This window comes from Panthera onca, chromosome D1, assembly GCF_046562875.1.
Source record: "Panthera onca isolate mPanOnc1 chromosome D1, mPanOnc1 haplotype 2, whole genome shotgun sequence".
NCBI classification, from domain to species: Eukaryota; Metazoa; Chordata; class Mammalia; order Carnivora; family Felidae; genus Panthera; species Panthera onca.
The window spans coordinates 14,119,223-14,139,117 of NC_138348.1; the positions used below are offsets into that span (position 1 = coordinate 14,119,223).

At 36.5% G+C, this 19,895-nt stretch overlaps 2 protein-coding genes across 3 annotated transcripts; both read right to left on the reverse strand.

Moving 5' to 3' along the window:
• Positions 1 to 1,267: 1,267 nt before the first annotated feature.
• Positions 1,268 to 18,158, reverse strand: LOC132662519 (olfactory receptor 5J3-like). 2 transcript variants are annotated; one of them, XM_078434054.2, is made up of 3 exons: positions 17,970 to 18,158; positions 3,140 to 3,192; positions 1,268 to 2,333 (listed from the first exon to the last, which is right to left on the reverse strand). In XM_078434054.2, exon 3 carries the CDS (start codon positions 2,204 to 2,206, stop codon positions 1,268 to 1,270), a length of 939 nt encoding a protein of 312 aa, XP_078290180.2. In that variant the 5' UTR covers positions 2,207 to 2,333; positions 3,140 to 3,192; positions 17,970 to 18,158. The 2 variants fall into 2 exon arrangements, with proteins under 2 accessions (XP_078290180.2, XP_081646298.1); XM_081790172.1 differs by lacking the exon at positions 3,140 to 3,192.
• On the reverse strand, positions 11,366 to 12,304 carry LOC132660688 (olfactory receptor 5AS1). The gene has a single exon (XM_060604471.3). The coding sequence runs from the start codon at positions 12,302 to 12,304 to the stop codon at positions 11,366 to 11,368; it is 939 nt and encodes a 312-aa protein (XP_060460454.3).
• Positions 18,159 to 19,895: the final 1,737 nt, after the last annotated feature.

Genomic DNA, 19,895 nt, shown 5'->3' on the forward strand with positions numbered 1-19,895 from the left:
TTTCCTCATATTATCCTAACTTAAAAAAAAATTGAGGGGTGCCTAGGTGGCTCAGTCAGTGAAGTATGCAACTTTGGCTCAGGTCATGATCTCGCAGTTCACGAGTTCTAGCCCTTCATCAGGCTCTGTGCTCAGAGGTCAGAGCCTGGAGCCTGCTTCAGGTTCTGTGTCTCCCTCTCTTTCTCTTCCCCTCCCCTCCTTGTGCTCTGTCTCTCTCTGTCTCTCCAAAATAAATAAACATTAAAATTTCGTTTTAATTTTATAAAAAAAATTTGAAACATTTCAAATTTGCAGAACAGACTCAAGAATAAGACAGATTTTCAAGAATATTTAGATGATCTCTCCTGTGTTCTTTACCTGTAAATCCTAACTGCAATTGCTACATTTGTTTTATTACTTTCTCAATTTCTACTTACTGTATGTACGTAAGTATGAGTCTATATACATATATTTATATTTATGTTTATAATAGTAATGACATAATATTATTTTATATTATCCAGTACATAGTCATGCTCTCCAAATGTTTGCGATCCAATATTAGGTAATGCATTCATCTTCACACAACACTTTGGAGACTCTTTTATTATATTCCTCTATTACCCATTCCTCTAACACCTTTTGCTCCGTGTCCTGAATCTATTTGTGTTTGGATCTCACAGCATACTTGGTACAAGTAAAGCGATTCAACAGACGTGTGTTGAATGAATAAACTATAACTAATGAATGTCATTTCTTCTATAACCACTCTTCTAAGATATCACTAAAATATGTAACTTAAATACAGAAGTGGAGATCTATGTCCTTACTTCAAAGGCAGCATTTTTAGAACAACAACAATAACCAAAAAGATCTGATTCCAAGATAATCAAGCCAAGGGACTATTTCATTCTTCCTCTCAGGTAAGAGTGCATTTGTTGGAGTATTGGAATGTTCTTTTCATTTGAACCAATGTCAGATTCTTTTAAATCCATGCTGAGCCCTTTCACAGTTTAGCATCAGAATTTCTCAGAAAAAAAAAATGTATTAGCTCTTGAGAGAAAGGAACTGTTAAGTCACAAAACAATGAATGGTCAAATAGAGTGATTTTCCAGTAATTTTCCATTAATTCTCAACACTTAACACTCATGTCAAACTCAACACTTATGTCTTCAATTTCATAAGACTATCTTGATTATAATTTTGTTGGCATTTGTGTCTGTGATACAATTTTCAGGAAAGGCTATCAATTTAATGTTAGGTCAACAAAGCCACCACCAAGGTTGTGTCAGGTGGGGGTTCTCTTCCACCACATCGACCTTTTTGCTGCCTCTTTTACATCCTTATTGCGTAGGCTATAAATCAGTGGGTTCAGCATGGGGATAACCAATGTATAAAACACAGCAGAGACTTTCTCCTGTTCCAGGGAATACTGAGAACTTGGCTGGATGTAACTAAAGGTTACAGACCCATAGAATAAGGTCACAGCAGTGAGGTGAGAGGCACAAGTGGAGAAGGCTTTGTGCCTCCCCTCAGCTGAGCGGATTCTCTGGATGGCAATGATGATGCACGTATAAGAGACCATGATGATAGTGAAAGTGAACATTGCAATGACCCCAGAGAAAACTAAAAGTAGCATCTCATTGTTATGGGCATCAGAGCAAGAGAGTCTCAGAAGAGGGGGAATGTCACAGAAATAATGATTCACGATGTTAGGACCACAGAAATCTAGCTTGAGCAAACCTATTGTGTGTGTCAATGAATTAATGAGCCCACCCAAGTATGACGCAAGGACCATCTGAATACAAACCTTTTGGGTCATTATGAGTGTGTACGACAAGGGATTAGCTATTGCCACATAGCGGTCATAAGCCATCATAGACAGAAGGATGCCCTCTGTGGTTACATAAACTGCAAAAAAGAAACTCTGTAGAACGCAACCAGAAAATGTGCTAGCTTTGTGTTTTGATAGAAAATTGACCAACATCTTTGGAGCAAAGACAGTAGAGTAGCAGATATCACAAAAAGAGAGGTTGCTAAGGAAAAAGTACATTGGAGTATGAAGTTGGGTGTTTAACCAGATCAAGATAATCATCCCCCAATTACCTGCCAGAGTGATGGAATAAATAAGGGTGAAAAGGAAAAAGAGAGGGATCTGCAAATTAGGGTTTTCAGTTAAACCTACCAGAAGGAATTCCTTCACCCCTGTCTGGTTCCAACCTGCCATGCATTCAGGTTCATGTAGCTTTTCAGTCGCAGAGCAAGGTGATATCACTCAGATGAAAAAAGATATATGTATATAATTTCCTCCATGATCCAGGATCCATAATAGCATTGGGACATTAATGTCTACCCTATAGTTGGTTGAAAGAAAGAAATTAACTTCAGCAGTGGACTATATAAGTACCGGCCAATTCATCTACAGTGTCTTAAATTTTGGGAACTGGAGATTATTTTATTCCCTGCTTCTCAGGTTCCACATCATAAATATTACAAAACAGAAACTCTCTGAAAAGAAATTATTAATTGGTAGAACCGATAGTCAAACATGACTATGCTTCATATCAAACCTCTGACTCATTCTAGGACATATACAAGTCCTCTGCTTACATGGGCTACACACTGTTGCACCTTATTAGAGAAATTATTTCTTCGGGCACCGGGATGACTCAGTTGGTTAAGCATCTGACTTTGGCTCCGGTCATGATCTCATGATTCGTGTATTCGAACCATGCATCAGGCTCTGTGCTTGGAGCCTGCTTTGGATTCTCTGTCTCTCTCTCTCTCCTCTCTCTCTCTCTCTCTCTCTCTCAAATAAATAAATAAATAAATAAATTTCCTTATCTTTTGGCCAAACTGTTCCTACTTTTTTTTTAGTTTATGTATCTATTTTGAGAGGTGGGGGGAGGGGCTGAGAGAGAGGGAGAGAGAGAGAGAATCCCAAGAAGGCTCTGCACCATCAACACAGAGCCCAATGTGGGGCTCAAACTCATGAACCATGAGATCATGACCTGAGCTGAAGTCGCTGCCTCCTGACTGAGCCAGCCAGGTGCCCCTGTTCCTACTTTTTAATACCCAGTTAACTCATGATTCTGACTTTCATAATAGGCAACCCCTTTCCTTTCCAAATCTCAAACATCAGAACTTTATTTTGCCTCACCTTTTGCCCAGATTCCACACTCGCAAGTTCAATGACCATGTCCTCCGAAAGAGCTGAATTGAGAGAAAGAGGTAGAACAATCTTTTCTTCATTTGATATTGTTAAGGCCAATCAAAAACTAGCAGGACAATTTAATTTGAAAATCCTTCCCTTTTGCATCTTTGTATAATTTCACCTTTACATCTTTGTTTTTTTTATCATCATTAAAACAAAACCTCCAAAAACCCAATGTATAGAGACAAGATATGAGTGTGAGGGACCAAAACTATACCTATCAGATATGCCTGCTTTCAAAAATGGAGACTGCCACAGAGTTTCACTTGTTTTTTGACATATTATACTTATTCAATAATATTTATGGTTAAATATTAATAAGTTCATTCATTCATATACACTTTCATGCACTCAGTAGGTATTCTTACTTACTACCTTATGCCAAGAAATGTTAAATTTGCTAGAAATGAAGCAGTGAGCAAGAAACATGCCATGCTTTCAAGTAGCTCACATTTTATTAGAGAAATAAATAAACAAGTATTGATATACTATATACAGTAATAATAAGTGCCATGAAGAAAGGTAAAGAAGAGGGAGTAAAAAGAGATGATAGGTACACTATTCTGCAGTATATTAGTTCTGTATCATTACTATAAAAAATTACCAAAAATCGGTGTCTTAGAACAACAAACATGCATTTTAAAAAAGGCATTAGAGATCTCAAAAAAATTGTGCTCTATGGAATTTGAGGTCTACTAAAGTAGGGATAAGGGGAAGCTTGGAATATGATCTTTATGGTATTGCTAAGTCAAAAGGAAAATCTTCATTCTGTAAGTATAATATTATCTCTTATCAACTGAGGTTATAAATCAGATCCTATTGGGGAGCCTGGGTGGCTCAATCAGTTAAGCAGCTGACTTCGGCTCAGGTCATGATCTCGTGGTCCATGAGTTCGAGCCCCGCATCGGGCCCTGTGCAGACAGCTCAGAGCCTGGACCCTGTTTCAGATTCTGTGTCTCCCTCTCTCTCTGACCCTCCCCTGTTCATGCTCTGTCTCTCCCTGTCTCAAAAAATAAATAAAACGTTAAAAAAAATTTTTTTAATTAGATCCTATCTGTATTTTAAATCAGTGGCCCTGAGAAACACAGCAAATCCACGTTCAATTGTATACAAGGCAAAGAAGGAACTATTTGTGGAAATTACCAGTACTTTTTTTTTTCTGTTAATAAAACCAGATCATAAAGTATAAAATCAAATTTTTAACCTGGAGGGGCACCTGGGTGGCTCAGTCGGTTAAGTGCCCAACTTCCCCTCAAGTCATGATCTCGCGGTTCATGGGTTCGAGCCCTGCGTCGGGCTCTGTGCTGACAGCTCAGAGCCTGGAGCCTGCTTCGGATTCTGTGTCTCCCTCTCTCTCTGCTCCTCCCCTGCTCATGCTCTGTTTCTCTCTCCTTCAAAAATAAATAAACATTAACAATTAAAAAAAATAACCTGGAAATAAACTCAACCTAAAACAAAAACAAGAACAAAAATTAAAAAAACATTAGAGGTAAAACGTACTTTGTGTAGGTTTCTGAGCAGCAATATTTTGGATTTTGGAGCTAAAATCCTGCAAGGCTGTTTAGCATCATGGGAACATGGCATTCTGGAGTATAGCAGAATGAGGAAGGCTTGGTTCCACCATAGCTTAGCCCTTAATTTGCCTTATATTTTGCCTATTTGTAAGAAACTATAAAAAGGAACCAACATGGCAGAGTTTGCATGATTTCCCTTTTATGTATTTTATGTATTTCCCTAAATGTTTGCATGATTTTCCCTTTTATGTATTTTATGTATTTCCCTAAATGTAGGGAAAGAGGAAAAAAATGGGTTTCCTGCAAGTTTGAAACTATAGTTTATCTAGTCTACTTTAAAAACAATACACCTTGATTTGAGGACTATTTTATCCAGGCACACTAGATTTCTAGTGGGAAGAAGCATCAGCTGGCTGCGGTGAAAACAGTGTTAAGCTCTGAAAATCAAGTGTCTGTGTGCATGCCCTGGTTTGATCACAGACAGGATGCAGTGACAAACTCAAGGAAAATAGAAAAATAATTCTTAAAATATTATTATTGGAGCCATCAAATAAAATTATATCTAAAATATTTCCAAAATGTTCCAAATGTTTCAAAATATTCCAAAATGTTATTATATAGATATGAAAGAAAGTATTTTCCTTGCGATATAAAAACATTATAATTCTCAGACATTCTATTTTAAGGACTTTGCAAAATATGTGTAAATAGCCTTAAGCTACTGCAGCGACTACGTATTAAATATTGTAAACACACATGTGTACATGAAAACATTAAGTGCAGCAGGATTATATAAACATTGCCCTTTTTTCATAACATGAGAAGAAAACCTTTGAAATCTAAATAACCCACAAGTTAGGACGTTGTTTTCTGTCTATTTGGGAACATTACTGAAATCATAGAGCTGGTAACAGATTCTTTTAGGGTGAGGAGATAGGAAATATTAAAAGTTTTAAATAAAGCTACATTACCACTTCTTAAACACATTCACAACAAAGCAAAGTCCAGAATAAACAGAATATCTGGTAAAGAAGACCAGGTTTTCATGATTTTTCAAAGACTGATTGTTGAGAGCGGAGATTTTTGTAACGTTTGGTGGCTTTTCTTTGGGGGACATGAGACGTAGCTCACGTGTAGATGTGAATCTCAGATGTCCACAGGTTGGATCATTAGCATCCTTCCCAGTCTCTTAAGACTAGAGCTAATCATGCCACGTGGCTGAAGTCTCCTCAATCACCATCCACTAGATGTCTCTGCTTTCACTTTGATAAAATGCACTCCCTTTCGTACATAAAACTCTCAAACATCTTGGGGTCAAGATGAATAAACGATACAGAGAATAAACGCAGTGCAGGAACTGAAGAAAAGTGTTCCAATCACAGGCATGCGACTCAGACAAACGTTCAAGTGTTCTCATGGTGAAAGAGCTCAGACTGACCTTTTTTTTCCCCCTGTGAAATGGGGACATTCATACATGTTTTGTCTACCTCATTGGTTCATTATGAAATTGATATAAGGAAACGCATAACATTTTACTCTCCGAACTTTAATAATCATTGACATTAATTTACATTTACACTTTTTATGAGATTTTACACACACACATACACACACACACACACAGAGCATTGATTGAATTGTACACTCTCCTTTTGGTTTATTTACATAAAAATGTATGCTTTTCTCAGAGTGCCTGGGTGACTCAGTCCAGGGAGCATCTGACCCCGGCTCAGGTCATGATCTCACGGTTTGTTATTTTGAGCCCCACATCGGACCATGTGCTGACAGTTCAGAGCCTGGAGCCTGCTTCGGATTCACTGTCTCCCTCTCTTTCCGCTCCTCCCCCGCTCACGCTCCGTCTCTCTCAAAGTCATATAAAATAACATTAAAAAAATATAAAAAATTAAAATGTATGCTTTTCTTTTCAGCAATAATTCAATAGGAATCATAGAGCTGTGGATTGTGCCTTGTAATTCTTTTTTTAGCTTCCATTCTACTGAAGTGGTAGGAGACACATGAGACACTGTGGGGATTTTGCATATGTTTCACATAATTTTATTAGCTTTTTGCATAATTTCATATTCGTCTCTCTTCAATCATACAAATAATATATTCACTATTTATACATTTGGGAGAGGGTGGTGGATGTTTTTATTAAAGCATATTGCTAATTAGAATGCCTTAGCTATTTGAACGTAAAAGCAAATTAGTTACAACATATGCAGATAAATAAAATAATAAAGTCATGTCAGCCCAAATATTGTGCAAAAATCAAATTCATATCACAAAATTATATGCACTTGTGAAGATTCCAATAAAACAAAATTAGAGTGTCTTTAGATACAAAATGGAAGATATTACCATGTAATCACAGGAAAAAAATGTTCAAAATCCAACAAAACAGTCAGTGGAGGAATAAAGTTAGCTACATAATGAAGCAGAAAAAATTAGGAAGGTTGGAAATTAGAAGCAGGAAAAAAAACCCAATATTATTAAATGTAGCCAAATTAATGGCACATACTATAAAACCAGCTTTTTCATAATTTGTAAAGACATTGTTTTAATAACTCTAACAAAGGATCAGTGTCAATGGCCAGAAGATAATATTAAATACTGGCCAAAAATGCCATGGCTGATGCACAACTTGAGTTTTCTGCAATGCAATCTCTAACTTTCTTGAGATGGGTTAGCTGCTTCATAAATGGGGAATATTTTGAAACCCAGGAAGATTAGATTTAATACAGAAACAATAAACTTAAGCTCATAAAACACAACGTTTTAGAAAATTTAGATCCTAAGATTTATCATATTCATGAAACCAATTTCAAATACATAATTCAGAAACTGACTTAAGACTGGGTGTTTTGTGAACAGTTGAAGGGAATGTTAGTATGATTTTAAACAGTATTAAAAGTAATAAGATAATTTGGAATTCACTATATTTATATATTCATATATTAAAATAAAAAGCATTTATATTCTTGTGTTGATTCAATTTATTGACCTAATAAGCCTAAGAAGATAAAAAGAAATCTATAAATTCAATGGAAAATATATAGTTTAATTAAATAAGACTATATATTGTGGCAGTTTTTAAGAGTACTTAGGAATGTAATGGTGAAAATTCACTAGTTATATAATTAGACTACCCTGTTTTTGTTATACGAATCAAAATATAAGGAAAAAAGTTTTATTTTTATGTTTATTACAGAAAAGCATTGCTTGTTAAGTAAACTAAGATAACATATTAGCAGTGTATAGTCATTACTGTGTGGAAAAGCGGTTCTTGAAGGTAACAAATAATTCGTCTGTCAACAAATAGATGGGGAATTATGTGTACAATATTCCAAAACAAAATCACTCTTCGCATTACTTAATTTCCAGCATTTTAGATCAATGATATTTGGAGTCTGATATAATGGTAACTTATCAGTATATTAATTGCTGACTACACGCTGAAAATTTCATTACATTCAGATACCCATATATTATTCATGAAATTCTGGTGACATTGGATTAAAAAAAGTCTCTTTCCATACACACTCATGATCTAGTATTAAACAAAGGAGGAAAAAAGGAAGGAAGGAAGGAAGGAAGGAAGGAAGGAAGGAAGAGAGAGGAGAGGGGGGTAGAAAATATCCATATGACTTTGAATATAAACTGTAAGACAATACATAACCTAGACAAACATTAGAATTTCCATCATTATTTTAAAAGCTTTTGTAATTTCACTTTTCATCAATGCAAAGTTCAATCATGTAAAGAATGATTTGTTATTTAGATAAGGATTAGACATTGAAAAATTTAATAATAATAAAATTGTTACTATGAATAATATATATACATTATACATGTTATTTATAATATATTATATGTATATGTATGTATATACAATGGAATATTACTTGGTCATAAAAAAGAATGAAATCTTACCATTGGCAAAGACATGGCTGCAGCTAGAAAGCATTATGCTGAGTGAAATAAGTTAATCAGAGAAATATAAATATCATATGACTTTACTCACATGTGGAGTTTAAAAAACAAAGCAAAAAGAATAAAGAGAAGAAAGAGCAGGAGGCAAACCAAGAAACAGACCCTGCACTATAGAGAACAAAGTGATGGTTACCAGAGGGGCGGTGGGCAAGGGATGGTAACAAGTGATACATGTTAAGGAATGTACTTTCTGTGATGAACACCAGTGTTCTATGGAAGTATCAAATCTCCATATTGTACACTTGACATTGGTATCCCACTGTACGTTAGCCAACTAGAATTTAAACAAAAACTTAAGAAAATTAAAACTATGCCAACAACAAAAAAAGCCAAATATATTTTGGTTTACTTATTTTAAAAATAACTTGTTTTGGAAAATGGAAAAATGAGTCTTAGATTCAATAGGTCCATACAAGGAAGCTGATATTTTTCTTTTCATGCAACCTTATGTCCATCACACAATGGATGGATAACGAAGAGGAAGCAGCTCATTCCACAATATTCCCAGCAATGTTTTTTTTAAAACAGAGTATTCTAAAATTAAAAGAATAATTCAAATTAACCTATAAGTTTCAGAAACTAGTAAAAAAAAAAAAACAATTACAAATGAATGACATTGTGTACTCTAACAAATGCTTCATAGTAGGACACGTGTTTTAACAAGTTGAAGGTCACTGATTTGAATATTGAAATCCAGGTTGTGTTTTTATCTTGTTTTTGTTCTTTTGTTTTCTTTATTTTTATTTTGTTTGTTTGTTTGTTTTTTGCTTCCTGGTAACATCTCAGAACATTTGGACTGTTTCACAGATTTTTTTTTAATTTTTTAAATGTTTATTCATTTTTTGAGAGACAGAGAGAGACAGAGTGTGAGCAGGGAAGGGACAGAGACAGAGGGAGACACAGAATCTGAAGAAGTCTCCAGACCTTAGCTGTCAGCACAGAGCCCAATGGGGTGCTCGAACTCACGAACCGTGAGATCAAGACCTGAGCTGAAGTTGGATGCTTAACCGATTGAGCCACCCAGGCACCCTGAACTTCACAGATATTTTTTAATGCTTAATTTCTTCTGGAAATTAAACCTTTACTGTTTCTTAACATCAAATAATAATATAATGGTAGAAAAATAATAAACATTAATATTCCATTAGATTGTAACAAGAAGTGCAAGTTTTACATGTTTTCTAGGAGATTGATACATATTTGAACATCTAGTTCTCAAATCATACATACATTAGTAGCTTTACATATATTGTTTCATTTAATCCCCAAAACAACCCATTTCAATGGGCAATATCTTATTGTTGTCTTATCTCCATTTATAGGGTTACATCCACTATAAACTAATCCAGTCACTCATATTTCCACATTTACTAGAAAATGAACAATATCATATTTTCACATGTATACAATGTATTCCTTCAACTTTGTCAAGATAAAACAAAGAGGAAATGGGAACCGAAGGATGAGAACAACTACGGATAGTTCAATCGCCAGAAGTGATTGCAGAGAAAGTAGTGTTTATACTGCAATCGATTTGCGTTGTCAATATACATAATAAAATAACTAGAGCAATTGTTCACCCCTTTGAAGATGGGGACTCAAAGATTCACTCAGGAACAGATGGGCAAATAATTAGTAATGTATACAGTTTATAATCTTGATGATCTTCACAAACTTGTTTGGTTTTCACATGTACCCACTGTGAATGGAACAGTAGAGGATCTCTTACACTAATCAGTGCATCCCAGAGAAATCAATGTGTTATAACCTCACACTGTACTAATATTAAAGAGACCCTTGCTATGTGACTTCCATCTAACTTCCTAAGAACCAGCGAAACCACCATTGTTTATCATGAGTGATATCAATTTCCCTGATGATAAGTGTTCTGAAAGTGCAAAATCTAGACTCATTTTCCCAGACACAGGAAGCTACATTTACTCACTTCACCATCCATCCATCCATCCATCCATCCATCCATCCATTTATTCCATCCATTCATCCACTAAACATACATGTGATGAGAATATGCCATATTTCCTGCACTATATAGGAATTGGAACAATAACCAAGATACATATCCCCTGCTGCCAAGGAGTTTCTGCTTATGGATGGGTTGATAGACAAGTCAACATAGACCTTGAGTATAACATGATAACAAATATAATGAATCAATATACAAAGTATTTTGTGAACACTAATTGGAAAAGAGATATTATTGCTTATTTTATCTCAAGCATATTTCATAGAGTAGAGTAATTTTGGAGAGAAGATTTTTAGAAGACAAAAGCATTTTAAAGTATGGAGGATGAAACGTTATCTTTATTTCTGAGAAATGATAATAAATTTAAAATAGTTGACATACAAGGTGTTCATGGCATGATGATATTGGAAGTGCAGACTATACCTTGAATATTCCTTTTTTAAAATTTTTAAGTGTTTATTTATTTTTGAGAGAGACAGAGGGTGAGCGGGGGAGGGGCAGAGAGAGGGAGAGACAGAATCTGAAGCAGGTACCAGGCTCTGAGTTGCCAGCACAGAACCTGACACGGGGCTCGAACCCATGAACTGTGGGATCATGACCTGAGCCAAAGTCTGGCACTTAAACAACTGAGCCACCCAGGTGCCCTTACCTTGAATATTCTTAAATGATTTTAATTCTTATTCATTTGAAAGTCCAGTTTCTTTCTAATAGCTTTTTGAGGGCATTTTTTACATCCCTGTTTCTGAAACTGTATATTATTGGGTTAAACATGGGAAAGACCACAGTATAAAACACTGCAACTACCTTGTCAGTGTCCAGGAAATAGTCAGTGGTGGGACGTAAGTACATAAACAGGAGTGTTCCGTAGAACAAGGAGACCGCTATGAAATGGGAAGTACAAGTGGAGAACGTTTTGCTCCTGCCCCCTGAGGACTTAATGCTCAAAACAGTGATGAGGATACAGAAGTAAGAGATAAATATGACCACAAAAGTGCTGGTCTGGATGAAACCACATAAGGCAAAGAGCAGAAGCTCATTGATATGGATGTCCATGCATGATAAAGCCAGAAGAGGTGGGATATCACAGAAGAAATGATTGACAATATTAGAGCCACAAAATGACAGCCTGAATGTGAGGCAGACATGTACCATGGAAGTCATACTCCCGCTGAAGTACGCCAACACAACGAAGCAGATACAGACTCTCCTCGACATAAGGGTAGAATAGAGCAATGGGTTACAGATGGCTGCATAGCGGTCATAGGCCATTGCTGCCAGAATGAGGCACTCAGCATCAGCAAAGCAACCAAAGAAAAACATTTGTAGTGCACAGCCATAGGGAGAGATGCTTTTCCTGGATGCTAAAAAATTCACCAGCATTTTAGGAGCGATTGCGGTAGAATAGCAGATGTCTAAGAAAGACAGGTTGCTAAGAAAATAATACATGGGGGTTTGAAGGCTTGGATTGATATGAACTAAGATTATTAAACCCAGATTTCCCAACACAGTTAGCGTATAGACTATAAGAAATACCAAGAAGAGTGTGACACTGAGAGGCAAATAATCTGTGAATCCAACAAGAAGAAACTCAGTTGGCATGGTATAATTACTCTCCAACATCCTGGTTTTCTTGTTTTCCTTGTCCAAAAGAGATGGGATCAGAACACACGTGTTGACTTGAGTGATGTATGAAGCAAGAACATCTTCACTCTCTCTTCTAAGGAAGCAAATAGAAGGATAATAAAATCATAGTTATGATGGCCTTTTCTGTGACATTTGCTTTTTTTTTTTTTTCTTTTCTGTCACTTTCTTTAAAAAAGGTAATTAAAAATCTTTGTTGACACTAGAGGATGTTATTCAGAGGTGGTGTTTTGGGAGGCATGAAGAATGTATTTGTTCCTTCCAAGCAGAAATGGGATGAATGTGGCTTGGTTGATTAAGATCAGTAGAATTGTGAAAGTTGGCAAAATCCTCGAAGCAAAGCTTTATTTTTCCATCCTGAAATCCCATTCTGCCATGTAAAGGAAAGTTGAGAAAAACTCTAGGAAGAAAGTTACCACTTTCTGTAGATAATTCTACAGAAAAATAACTGTGATCTTGGGAAGTAGTTGAACTTAACAGTTAAGGCATAGTAGTTATTGTAAGAGATGAAAGGATTCAAATCCTAGCTTTCCTGCTTACTGGTTGCGTGAGAATGATTAAATTATTTAACCACTCTGTGATGATTAGAGGAATAAATGAGTGGATATTTGTAAATATTGTTTATGTTACTGGCATCTCATAAACACTAATATGAGAATTTATTAAATAAAATTTGTTAAAGCAAATAAATGGACATCTTGTTTCTTTTTAATTGCTTACTCAATACTCAGTTTTTAAAGCCTATTTGTTTTGAGAGAGAGAGATAGAGACAGGGAGAGAGAGAGAGTGACAGCATGAGACAGGAAGGGGCAGAGAGAAAGGGAGAGAGAATCCCAAGTAACTTCCATGCTGACAGCATGGTAACCTCATGTGGGGCTTGATCTCATGAAGTGTGAGATCATGACCTGAGCTAAAACCAAGAGTCAGCCACGTAACCAACTGAGATACCCAGGAACCCCTTTTAAAAGTTTATTTGTTTATTTTGAGAGAGAAAGAGCACATGTGTGAGCAGGGGAAGGACAATTTTTTTAATGAAATACTCAGGTGTCTCAAAATTCATCTTATTTTTGACAACATGGATACACAATCTGTGCTTTCTTATAAAGAAAAGTGTGTGTGTGTGTGTGTGTGTGTGTGTTCTATGTAAATATATTGTTTCGCAGTAGTAAATCTTATAAGCGTGTCCTATAAGTATTGCTTTTCTCTCCTAGGGTTTATGTTTCTTTCTTACCTCTGAGATAAGACAATGTCTGATGTGAGATCCCGGAAACAGGAAGTGTCTTGAGGAAAAACTGTATCTCTGCAATCATTAATGAACTTCTAAGCTAGCTATATGAGAAAATATATGCTATATAACCAGAGGGAAATTAATCAAGGAAAAAAAACAGAATGTGTGTAAATACAAAATAAATCATAGTGTGATGGAATATATTCAGCAGGAAGTTAAAGATTAGTAATGTTAGAGGAACACTGTAGTGAGTAGTAAGGCAATTAAATATTGGAGATCTATTCTCTCTGCCATGCTTGGTAACCTCAGAGTGTCGCCTCGCCCAACAAAATCATCTGCAATCTTCCAGATACACTTAGAAGAGTGGTCCGTCTTCTTTGGGAACCAGATCGTAGAAAGGAAGAACTTGACTAAGAAAACATGTAAGGTGAATGTCAGAAACTATGGGGAAACAATCCAAACTCTTAAAATAAAAGAGAAAAAAGTTTACATGGCTATGCTGTGCAACTGTCATTTTTAAGCTTTATGTAATATTCACATCCTAACTTAAATCTGTCTTTTCTTTTTTCTCTAAAGTAGTGGTTTAAAAACTCAATTCAGTGGGGCACCTGGGTGACTCAGTTGGTTAAGTGTCCAACTTCAGTTCAAGTCATGATCTCACAGCTCATGAATTCGAGCCCAGTGTTGGGCTCTGTGCTGACCGCTCAGAGCCTGGAGCCTGCTTCGGACTCTGTGTCTCCCTCTCTCTCTGCCCTTCCCCCACTCCCACTCTCTCTCTCTCAAAAATAAATAAACATTAAACATTTTTAAATAAATAAATAAATTCAGTGATTAAAGTGGCTAGAGAATCTATAATTAATTATTTGCTGTAACTACATTCTACATTGAACTTTAAATAAGGCGTTCGCACAGATTCAGTGGTTAAAGAATCAATCCAATAATCATGGGGTACCCGAGTAATTCAATCAGTTAAGCCTCCAACTCTTGATTTTGGCTCAGGTCATGATCTCATGGTTTGTGAGGCCCAGCCCCTCGTTGGGCTCTGCACTGATAGCCTGGTGCCTACTTGGTATTCTCTCTTTCTCTCCACCCCTCCCCTGCTTGCGCCCTCTCTCTCTCAAAATAAATAATAAAATTTTTAAAAGGAATCAATTCAATAATCATAACAAGGTTTCCTCTAAATAATTTGTGTGAACCTTCCAATTAAAGAATTAGTGTTAAAGAACCCGCTAAATAACAAAAGTGTACCAAATTTAGGAGGTTTTTCGTCATTGGTTCCCAAGGGTTGTATCAGACAAGATATCACTATTAGCATCAGCTTTTGACTATACGAGTAACAACACTCTACACTGAGACCTCCAGATCGTCACGTTTGCCTGCTTATCGGGCTTGATTTTGCTATCACTGGTGCAAAAGAGGCTATAGCAAGGACTAGGAAATAGGAAAAAAGAAGTGTCTGGATACCTGAGCTCTAATTCTGGTTCTTCTACTACAAATCATTCCATCTTTACGCCAACCTATCCTTGTTTATGAAATCAGACCCACTTTATTCACTGTGTAGAATTGTCCTGTAAGGCAAACAAGACTGCATATTTAAGAGCTTCATGACGGGGTAGGACACTTTGATCTTTGTTTGTAGAATATTAATAGAAATTCTCAAAATCAGGCACGTTCCTTGAAACATGTTTTATTTTCCCATTGGTATCAACAAGCTAATGGCACCGTGCCGTAGTGGTTAAACACGCAAGATTTGGGGTAGCCAAAGTTGACTTTAACCTCAGATGTGGTCTCTAAGGTTTTGTAAGCCATTCAAGGTTTGTGTCCCTGAATTGTTTTATTTCATTTATTAACGTAATAATATCCCACAAAGAAGGTTGAAACCAGGATTAACGTGGATAATTTATAGCACCATTTATAGAACTTATTGTATTAGAGATGCACCAAATGGATTCATTATTATCTATTATTACCATTAATGCCATTATGATTATTCAATATCTGGCACAAAGTCACAAGTTCCCTAAATTGATATTTATAGGCACAAACACAAAATAGTCACATTGTATGCAAATATACATATGTGCTCATAGAAAGTGAGATTCGCCTTACTGATGAGGGTGAGCTTACTTAAGCTTTACTCAATTAATTAAATCATTGGATTTTCCCAAATTCCAACCCAGACACAAGTCAGCTTTCGCCTCCTGGCAATAATGAGCAAAATGAATGAAGCGGTACTTTTGGAAAAAGCTCTAGGTAAGGTAAGTGCAGATTAATGCCTCTATCATCCCCTGTCTACTCCCCTGGCCCACATATACACGTAAACTAAGAAAATACCACAGATAATCAGTGAGCATAACCTTTTCTCTAAGACTACATTACTTTCGTTACACTGTCCCATTCACAGCAGTCACCTACCTTAGAACCATCTAGAATTCTGAATTGTAGAATTTATCTTGTATAAGCTGTTGACAACACTTCTCTCCAAATTTTACAAATGGATCTTATGAGGGATGAGTATTTATCTCCCAGTGTGTGACAAGTGGGACATTACCTCAAGATAATCCCCAACCCCAGGAGGACTTGGGATGTGCAACCACTTTGTTTCCAGTGGTATGGCTTGAAGGGTTTATTTTATTTTATATATTTTATTTTATTTTATTTTATTTTATTTTATTTTATTTTATTTATTTTATTTTATTTTAGTATTATTTTTTATTTTATAGAGAAAGAAAACACAAGGGAGAAGGGCAGAGGGAGAGACAGAGAGAGAAACAGAGAGAGAGAGAGAGAGGAGAGAGAGAGAGAGAGAGAGAGAGAGAGAGAGAATCTCAAGCAGCCTCCACACTCGGCTCAGAGACCGACTCGGGGCTCGATCCCAAGACCCTGGGATTATGACCTAAGCCAAATTCAAGAGTCAGATGCTCAACTAACTGAGCCACCCAGGCACCCCTTAAATGGCTTCTTTTAAATGAGAAAGATGAAAACTGGTAATATAATCGACTCTAATATAGCCAGTTAGGAAACAACACTTGTCTCCATCACTGGAAAACGTTTGACTGAATAAAGTAAACATTTTAATAGTACTGAACAACAACAAAAAAAATGCTCTCTCCTGTAAATTCTAAGATTTCTATCAGATGCTGAAAGACACTTTAAAGCATTCGGTATTTGAGGGGATTCTAAAGTACAGTCTCAATACTATTAAGAATCCTAGGCACCCGGATTTTTGTTTAGCATTCAATTATCTGAGTGACTATAAGAAAATATGCCTTGAATAATAAGATGCTGGAGTAAGAGCTTATGACTCAGGCAACCTGGATCTGAATAGGCGTTTTGCCATTTCGTAACTGTGAGCCACTAAGCTACTTATTTAGCCTCGTGGTTATTAATTTTTTTCAATTTTTTTTAACGTTTATTTATTTTTGAGACAGAGAAAGACAGAGCATGAACAGGGGAGGGGCAGAGAGAGAGGGAGACACAGAATCCGAAACAGGCTCCAGGCTCTGAGCCATCAGCCCAGAGCCCGACGCGGGGCTCAAACTCACGGACCGCGAGATCGTGACCTGAGCAGAAGTCGGAGGCTCAACAGACTGAGCCACCCAGGCGCCCGGTGGTTATTAATTTTTAAATTATGAATAATAATAGTCCATCTCATCATATTCATGTGAGGATTGGGACAATGCATGTAAAACCTAGCCCCTTGTTCAGCACGTTGCATTCATTTAATAACGATTAGCTTTCTTTAACAATTATAGCAGCATTTACAGCAGTATTTATTGGTAATTCAAACACAGTTCTAGCTTTTAAGTTATCGGCAATGGTGTAGAGTCTGTACCTTAAGACTCTTAAGGTAGACAGAATGGAAAACAGGTAAATCCAGGATGCTAGACATTACGTTGTAAACATCTGGCTTCTTTCTTATGGCTAGTGGGAAAATTAAAATCACTTTTGTTGCAACTAGAGGGTTTCTTATTTAATAAGCAAAAGGTCAGATCTTTAATAACAAAAGATCAGATGCCAAAATCACTTTCTTTCTTTCTTTCTTTCTTTCTTTCTTTCTTTCTTTCTTTCTTTCTTTTTTTCCTATTTCATTGACTAACCCTACACATCCGGCAAAAAGAAATACAAAAATAGCAAAAAATAGCAATCTCTTCATTGTGTTTTCAACATATGTAATTGTGAAGAACATTTCCCTTTCTATAAGGAGTGTGTGTCTGTTATTAAAACACAAAGATCCTTCACTTTAAGGGTACTATCGTGTTTCACAAACATTGATATGGGGAGAAACAGCAGTAGGACAGATATGCCCTTTGAAAGCAGAAAATAGACTGGATAATTCCTTCAGAGTATCGGGAAGGTGAGGACCTTGAGAAACCGGCAGGAACCAAAGGAAATAGACAAGAGCTAGGATCTCACCATGGAAACAGTCTGTTTCACATAGGACAATCGCGGGCCCCTTGCATTTCCAGCTGTTGTGAATAATCTTTCATTTTGCTTTGAATTCTAAGTTAGGACTGGAAATTTTGATTAGCCAAGAGTAGTGTACATATTCGAGCTTTAGTTTCTAGGGAGCTACAGGATGAAATATTTCTCTCCATGACCTTAGTTGGGGGGCTGAAAGGGCATTGTGACATTCCTGCCACAGGATTCCGATTCAGTCCAAACACTACTGTGTGCATCAGAGGAAATTTAACTCTTCTTCATACAAACAGTTGAACCAGAGTAGGGAAGAATCATTTTTAGGGGTGTGTCGTCAACTGTGCACAACCCATACCAGGAAGTCCATCCACATATAACTTCCCTGAATCTCCCCTTTGCTACCAATTGTATTCCTTCATGTTCTTGACCAACTGGCCAAACTGAAATAGATCTCTTCTACCAAGCAGTGTAGATAAAAATGTTCTAGAACTTCTAGAAGCTCTACTTAATGGATAAATCATCCAATATTCTTTAGGAATTCCCTAGCCTGGGGTAAAAATACTGTTGCAGTACATTCTTTGAGGTACAATCACTATGGTATGTATTTCTTCCCAAAAACCGGGCTTAGTTTTTGTATTTTTTTGTTTTGTTTTGCTTTTGCTTTTGTTTAAACTCTTCTGTTAATTGGCCATAGAGTCCCTTGGTGCCACACTGTGCTGGGAAAGTAAGTGAGGGTCTCCTGAAAATTACTTAAACCTTCAGGATTTGCTCAGGCCCAGCTTCACATATGCAAATTCCATGAAATAATACTGTTCTTCATAGAGTACCTGACTTTATCAATAAGAGACCTTATAACACCATGTTCATAATAGAAAATTTAGGACTCGTGATAACCTGGTGTCTTATGGTCAGTCATTTCTATCTTAGCCAGAACCCAGTAGGAAGATAATGCTGTTTTTCAAGATTGGGGGAAGTACATTTGCTGAAAAAAGATTTGATCTATTTAAAATTTCTAAAGGCTTCTGCTATTGCACATATCATTTTGATATGCCCATGTCAATTTGGGAAATGCTGTAAAAATGACTGAGGTCTGGAACTGCTTGCATTGCAGTTGGAAAAGCCCTTCTTGCTGTGCGTCCTGCACAGAGTTGTCAACCTATAAAAGGAACCACCAAGTGGGTTAAAAGTGGACTCACCCATATAGAAGATATAATCTCCAGAATTGAAAGCTGTTAATCAGTATGTTGCATTTTTTATGTGGTAGGAAACACGAGGTTTAGAAAAGTGTGCCTCCACCTAGGAAGGATGTGATATTGTGATGTATAATAAAAAATAGATATTTGTTCTTTGTCCCAGTTTCTAGCACAGGGCTTCTAAAACAGCACTTTCAACAATAGCCAAATTATAGAAAGAGCCTAAATGCCCATCAACTGATGAATGGGTAAAGAAGATGTGGTTTATATATACAATGGAATATTACTTGGCAATGAGAAAAAATAAAATCATGACATTAGCAGCAACGTGGATGGAACTGGAGGGTATTATGCTACGTGAAATAAGTCAGAGAAAGACAGATATATGTTTTCACTCATCTGTGGATCTTGAGAAACTTACCAGAAGACCATAGGGGAAGGGAAGAGTAAAAAAATAGTTACAAACAGAGAGGGAGGGAGGCAAACCATAAGAGACTCTTAAATACAGAGAACAAACTAAGGGATGATGGAAGTGGGAGGGGAGGGGAAAGTGGGTGATGGGCATTGAGGAGGGCACTTGTTGGGATGAGCACTGGGTGTTGTATGTAAGCCAATTTGACAATAAATTACATTTAAAAAATAAAAGGATAAACATACACACACACACACACACACACACACAAACACACACACACACACACACAAATAAAACCCTTGGAAGTTTCCTAAC

What these genes read in the sequence shown, in the direction of transcription:
- LOC132662519 (XM_081790172.1), bottom strand. Translation starts at nt 2,206, where the DNA reads ATGGCAGGTTGGAACCAGACAGGGGTGAAGGAATTCCTTCTGGTAGGT.
- LOC132660688 (XM_060604471.3), bottom strand. Translation starts at nt 12,304, where the DNA reads ATGTTGGAGAGTAATTATACCATGCCAACTGAGTTTCTTCTTGTTGGA.